Genomic DNA, 7,286 nt, shown 5'->3' with positions numbered 1-7,286 from the left:
CTCTCTCTCTCTCTCTCTCTCTCTCTCTCTCTCTCTCTCTCTCTCTCTCTCTCTCTCTCTCTCGCCTCTGTCTGCATTTGGTATATCCAGTGAGCTAGGCTAAGGGAAGACGGAAGTGGGGAGGGCACAGGAGAGAGTATCTTACTAGTGAGTGAGCTCTTTGCAGGTTTTTAAGGAATGGGGCTACTATGCTTTCAAGGGCGGGGAGTGCTTTGTTAAAGCAGCGAGTATTCTGAATGCATTTCATAGGCATCCTCTCTCCATGGACACTGCACCCTTCATCATGGGTTACAGTAATTTTTATATAGCTACAAAGCTTTTGGAATCTGTTCCTCAAATTAGGAAATGAGATTTTAAATTTTCTGCTCTCTTCAAATATCACTTAAAATATCACTCAACTTAAGCTCTGTTAAGGAGTTAGGAGCCTTTTTCTTTACACTCTCTCAGTATGTTCTGACTGCACAGATGGAGGGGGAAGTGAGGGGTGTGTTACTGGGGCTCTTGGCAGTGGACCTGAACTCCTCCTCTGTCGCAGGTAATCGTGCAGTCTGGCCGCCACCCCACAGTGCTGCAGAAGCTCTGCCAGTTGCCCTTCCAATATTTCAGTGACCCGCGGTTGATCAAAGTGCTGTTCCCTTCGCTTATTGCTGCTTGTTACAACAACCTTCAGAACAAGATCATTCTGGAGCAAGAGATGAGCTGTGTTTTACTGGCCACATTCATTCAGGTACCTCCTACATTTTGCCGAACTCTCTAGCTTTGTGTGTAAATTTACTGCAACTGAAAAGCAAAAGTGAATCAACTGTTCTTTCCTCCTTACTGTCTTTGAAAAACTTCACCAGTTTCTGTATTTAAAAATTGATTTCTTAAATATCAGGATAGTTTCTAAAATCTCAGTAATAGAACTAGGGTTGTTAAAAATTATTTAATTTTTTCATGGAGAACTGCAAGGAAAGGATGTTTTTGCCACTAGTGAAATGGAAACCCATATTTACAAAATGTATATAAAAAACCATAGACTTCTTTACAGCTTTGACTGTTGTATTCATCTTGCTCTCAGTCTAGATACAGGGAACAGGTAACAATTGCTAAAGGAAAAACAATTACAACTTCAGTTTATTTGTAATTTTTAAAATGTGATTCTCACAAATGTGCATTCTAAGAGGGGCAGATAAAAGCCTGTTATGTTGCATTTTTTTAATATTTATTTTTTAGTGGTAGTTGGACACAACACCTTTATTTTATTTATTTATTTTTATGTGGTGCTGAGGATCTAATCCAGGACCTCGCACATGCTAGGTGAGAGCTCTACTGCTGAGCCCACACCCTCAGCACCTGCATTTTTTTTTTTAATCTAAAACTAAGTACAGCCTTATGGTGCTGTAGAATTAGTGCTGTAGCAAAATAATAACTGCCATATCTAAATTAACTCAAGTCAACTGACAACAGAGATATCAAGGTGACTGTTCTTTTTTTTTTTAATCTTTTTTTAAAAAAATTTATTTTTTTAGAAGTAGTTGGACACAATACCTTTATTTTGTTTATTTATTTTTTTGTGGTGCTGAGGGGCGAACCCAGGGCCTCGCACGTGCTAGTTGAGCAGTCTACCGCTGAGCCACAATCCCAGCCCGTGGCTGTTCTTTTAACATTTGCTAATAACTGATTTTTGTGTCATTGTACATCTTTATTTTCTGAAAATATCCCATTATCTTTCACATATTCCACTATAAAATCATTGTTTTTACTCCTTGATACATATATGATTAGAAGACATTGCTTTCCATTTTACATAATAGTGAAACAGAAAGCAGAATTCTGTTGTAGTATTGTTCCTTATTCTAGCTAATATACATCGACCACTGTGGAAAGAGCGTGATAGTGCCCAGCTGCTTGGGAACCATAAGGATGACTAATGAGTTCCCCAACCCTTCTTTACCTTAGATAATGATTAGTAGTTTACATTTTCTAAACTACCCTCTATTAGATCACAATTAATAAAAACAACTAAATTACATTTATAAATGTCTTATTTTCAGCTTATTACATTTCACTCTGGGTTCCATTTTCTGAAAATGTTTTCAAGTTAGACATTCAGATATACATGTTGGATTTTCAAACTGTCTTATGCATAAATTAAAATCTTATAGTACAGGCAGACACAGTGGTGCATGCCTACAATCCCAGAGACTCAGGAAACTGAAGTAGGTTCACAAGTTCCAGATGAGCCTCAGCAACTTAGCAAAACTCTATCTCAAAATGAAAAATAATAAGGGCTCATGAGGTAGCTCAGTGGTAGAGCGCTCCTGGCATCAATTCCCAGTAACCAAAAAAAAAAAACTTATTTAACCATCATATCAACAGAGGATTCTTCATATATTCTTAGTGCTTTAGGATTAAGTTAAATAAAGATACATTGTAGAGAATTTTTTAAATGTCATCTTTCCATTCAGATTATTCATTCTTGTATTTAGCAGGTAACTTTTGCATGTGTACTGTGGCTGGGCACTGCTTTAGGCACTGGGACTACAGCAACACCAAAAAAAAAAATTTAAAAATTAAAGCTCCTCTCTTCAAAGATATTACTTTGAATATAAATAAATAAATGAACTAACAAACAAACACATAGTATGTCAATGATGGTAAGTGCTATAGAGAACAGTAAGGTGGGAACAGGGCCAGGGACTGCAAGAAGGTGATATGCGGCTTCTCCTGGCATGAAAACAGAAGCCTCAACCAAAAAGTGATATTGAAGAAAGACAGTTGTGCATCTGTGCCACCTGTGCCACTCACACTTTTAAGTGCTTAAAAAACAACTTATAAAAGTACAAATGATATCAGAATCTAAAATAAAGGTCATGTGTTTTTCCTATTTTATATGATATTGATTACAAAGTACTTCTAAATATCCTTTTCTCTATTCCAAAAAATCCATATTTAACATAAAATTTTTGCAGATCTATAAAAATTTCACATATTGCTTATTTGTATATCATATTAAACTAGTGAAGTTAAATCAAGTTTTTTTCTATACATATATTCAGGAGAATGACAGTACATTGGATTGTAGTTTATAAAATGGTTCTTCAGGGGCTGGGGTTGTAGCTCAATGGTAGAGCACTTGCCTACCATGTGTGAGGCACTGGGTTCGATTCTCAGCACCACATATAAATAAATAAAATAAAGGTCCATTGACAACTAAAAACAAAAAAAAAATAGGAGCTGATGCTTTATTGCAGATTTCAGAAGATTTACATATTGCAATCTACATTATTCACTTTCTATCTAAAAGTAAAAATACCAGACTTTAATATTTAGCTGAAGCCAAGCACAGTTGCACATACCTATAATCCAGCTACTAGAAAGGCTGAGGCAGGAGGATCACATTTGAGGCCAGCCTAAGCAACTTTGTGAGGCCCTGCCTCAAAACAAAAAGCTTAAGTTGGTAAGAGATTTAGCTCAGTGATAGACTACTTGCCCAGCGTGCATTGATTGGATCCTAGGTTCAATCCCCATAACTTGAAAAACAAAAAAAAAAATGCTGCAGAACATCTATAAGTGTTGTTATATTTGTTTTTGTTGGTTGGTTGGTTTTGGGGTTTTTTTGTTTGTTTTTGTTTTTTGTATTACTGGGGATTGAACCTGCAGCGCTCAACCACTGAGCTACCTTACCAGTCCTTTTTATTTTTTTATTTTGAGATGGAGATTCACTAAGTTGCTGATATTGACCTCAAACTTTCAGTCCTCCAGCCTGAGCCTCCTGAGTCTCTGAGATTACAGGTTTGCACACCCACACCCAGCTATATTTGTACTTTTTAAAAAGAGTCTTTAAAAATCAGTCAGTAGCTTAAAATGGTAATTTTGGCTTAAATTTTAGGTTTACTAGGTATAAAGTTGTAGTTTCCAAAGTAAGCAACAACCTGGCTCCTGGTAGCATTTAACAAGATTTAAGTCATCACTATTTGGTTAAAATTTATGAGAACCTGGACTATGTAACATCACTTTCTTTAGCCTTTATGTTTGGGTTCCAGATTATGCATGTGAAAGTGGTTGCATGAATCAGAAGTATATTTAAACCTCCCTTAATGAAACTCTCTACTCAAGGTTTTTGTATAAAAACACTTCTCTTTTCACACAGGATTTTGCACAGGCTCCAGGTCAGACAGATAACCAGTCTTACCAGCCCAAAGGTACGTTGAAACTAAATTTCATGTGTTAGCCAAAAGAACATGTTTGCACCCTCTTTTCTGGAATTGTTAAAAAAAAATTTTAATTTAGTACCTCACCTTAAATACTTGAGGTTTACATACCAAATATTTCTCTGAGTAAAGAAATCAATTTTGTCTAAAACCCAAGGGCAGTATAATGTGCAGAGAAATCTATGGAAGTAAAAGAAAAGCACAAAACATCGTTGTGTTCTCACTTCAGGCAAATATACTAAATGGTAAATAATCACTAAAGAGCCACTTTGTAATACAGAAGATAATCATATCATTAACATTGGCCTATACTGTTCACATGAATGCTGGAATTACATAGGTTTGGTTCTCTACCCATGTTAAGAATAAAGTTATTAATGATAGGAGCCCATATTTCCCCCCTAAATTCAAGTACTTGGACTTTTTAATGGACAACTATTGTTTTCCCTGGAGAAAAGCCATTAAATTAGCAGTATTCAAGGGCCAAAGATTTATGCACTTTTTTCCCCCTGTGTTCTCACTGAGAGTTTCCTGTGACCAGAGTCAAAGTTTTAGAATTTTAAACTGCATTTTTTATTTTTAAATATTCTGTCACCCAGACTGTAATTGATAAATACAATTTGGTCTTTGGCTGTCACAGTAGCATCTCCAGTCAATAAGAACCCTAGTCAAGATTTTCACCAATTCTTCCATTAGTTTGACAATATTTAAAGTGTTCATTCAGATGTCTGCGTCCCAATAGCACCCTCTGAAGTGTCCACTCAGAATCCCTTAGAGAAACCTTGAGCTCTGTCACATACACACACACACACACACACACACACACACACACACACGTCATCTACAGTGGGCAGGTATTGTAATGTACATAGGAGAAAATATAACTAAAGCTGTTACAATATTAGGAAAAAATGCCATGTGTTGTTGACTCAGGTACTCAGTAAAGTAAACAGAAAGCTATGCAGCTCTTCAGAAATGCAAGTCAACATTATAATCAGTACCATTTGCCTAAGCCGGAATTAGTGTGCAAGTTCAGTTCTGCCCTGACTCAGTCACAGCCTTTTTTTTTTTTAAAGCTATTGGGAAAAATCTGTATAACTTCTTACTATTTCTTACAAAACAATTTTTAAATTTTTGAATATATGAAAATACTTAGAAAAGTCCTCTAATAAAGCTATTTTTGATCGTACAGAATTTTTATTTATTTATTTATTTATTTATTTATTTATTTGCCAGTAAGACATATAAATATTATTTTTCTTACTTTTTCGCCTGCCCAAAAAAGATGAATCACCATTTGTAGCATATCTGGAAAGTGCAGTCCCCAGGAGCTGCCTCCATCTGCTTAGTGGGCTGAGAACTATGGAAGTCTTGGCCTTCTTTCTTTTCCAAAGGACCATCTTCCCTGATTATTCATGCTTTCCCCAGTTACAGCAGACTTGACTCACAGAACAGCAAATAAGCAGTTGGTCTATGCTTTCTTCTGAAAGAGTCAACACTACCTTAACGACAGCTCATATTATGCTTACTTGATTAAAAAAAAATTTCTTCCACCTATCTAGTTTGTATCATGGACAGAATGTCTGTTCTCTTTTTGCTTAAAGACATTTTGAGTTCATTGCACAGATAAAACTCTGAGTATAAAAGCAATTCCTGGGAGCTCCACATTCTCAATGCCGAGAAAGCATTTAGCTTTCAAATGCCCACTGCCTGGCTGTGAGATTATTTGCTTTACCTATATCGCTGGCCAGTGAGGCTCTTAACCATTCCCTCTTCTCTGTTAGGTAGGCAATTGAATTCCAAATTTGGACAATTTTAAACTTATATTAAACTAAATTCATGGTTTTTTTTAAAACAAATATTATCATTTGGGCTGGGGGTGTGAGCTCTTGCCTAGCATTATGAGTCCCTGGGTTCTCTTCCCAGTACCAAAATAAAAAATAAAAAAATAAATCAACCATTTATATGCAGATTTGCCCTTTCAAGACTAATTTAAAGATAGAATATATGAAATTTTATTTCATTCATGTACTTACTTTCCATAGTTATTTTCTTAATTCTGGAGTCCAAAACCAAATTTTTCCATAGTGTTTTACATATGGGTTAATGTCTCAATATTCTGGAAGCACAAACTGGACTGTAGTTAAAATATATTTTATACTGTAGATAGGTGGGTATAGAGATTGATCAGTCACTTTATTCACATAAAATGTATAATGGTTTATTTGAAGTGATTTCTGTGTTGTACTCATTAAAATAGGTCTAATTTCTTAAACTGCAAAGAAATCTTTAATTTAATCTCTTTTAATTTTAATCTTAATTTAATTTAATCTTTTTCTCTCCCTATCAGGAAAATGTCTTGGTTCCCAAGACTATCTTGAGCTGTCTAACAGATTTCCTCAGCAGGCCTGGGAAGAAGCTCGACAGTTTTTCTTGAAAAAAGAGAAAAAATAAATGTTTTGTTTGGTTCTGTGTTTGAGTACCTTGTTAATATTTTAAATTGTTCAAACAAACGTTCTAACTGTTCCTTAAAAAACTCCTTCTCATGTGTTTATACTCTCCCCCTACAGTGTAGATATGGTATATACTTTGCACTATTTATAATAACTGTAGATACTTTAATATTCTTCCTAATTTTGCAAGTTTATTTCATTTATACACAATATTTTGGAGTGTGTTTAACTTCCATCCTATGATAATACATAATTTGCATTTGTAATATGGGCAAAATTAGATACAAAATTAGCAAGTCAGTTTTGTTCTTGTAATAAAATAACTTATTCTGTTTTCAGTGTTGACTTTTTGTGTTAAGAAAATACAAATTTGAAATAAAAGTGTTAATTCCAGCTCCTAAGTTATCTTAAAGATTTAATCAAAGTTTACCAGCTCTAAATTTTCCTTTTTAAGGTTCAGAGCAAAGATGTTTACAACTTTTACATTCTACTTGCATTGTTTGGGGTGTATTTGAAGTGAATTCGGAGCGTTGTATTAATTGGTCTGCCCAAGCTTTTCTGGCAGAAAATACCGAGGATCTCGGTTAGTATTGCTTAACTGAAATTATTCTGAATAAAATTTAGTGACCTGAAAGCA

General features: G+C 35.0%; 1 protein-coding gene across 3 annotated transcripts in view; it reads left to right on the top strand.

The window, feature by feature from the left end:
- The window catches only part of Scaper (S-phase cyclin A associated protein in the ER), a 325,725-nt gene extending 318,439 nt beyond the window's left edge, over positions 1-7,286 (top strand). For all 3 annotated transcript variants that reach the window (XM_048793832.1, XM_048793831.1, XM_015480048.2), the window contains 3 exons: positions 536-727; positions 4,136-4,187; positions 6,547-7,286. In XM_048793832.1, the coding sequence (XP_048649789.1) occupies positions 536-727; positions 4,136-4,187; positions 6,547-6,650 (348 nt within the window). In that variant the 3' untranslated portion in view covers positions 6,651-7,286. The remainder of the gene's footprint in view (positions 1-535; positions 728-4,135; positions 4,188-6,546) is intronic.

Source organism: Marmota marmota, unplaced genomic scaffold (genome assembly GCF_001458135.2).
Source record: "Marmota marmota marmota unplaced genomic scaffold, marMar, whole genome shotgun sequence".
Taxonomy (NCBI): domain Eukaryota; kingdom Metazoa; phylum Chordata; class Mammalia; order Rodentia; family Sciuridae; genus Marmota; species Marmota marmota.
The sequence above is the reverse complement of the archived record's forward strand: the minus strand, read 5'-3'. Positions and strand labels throughout refer to the sequence as shown.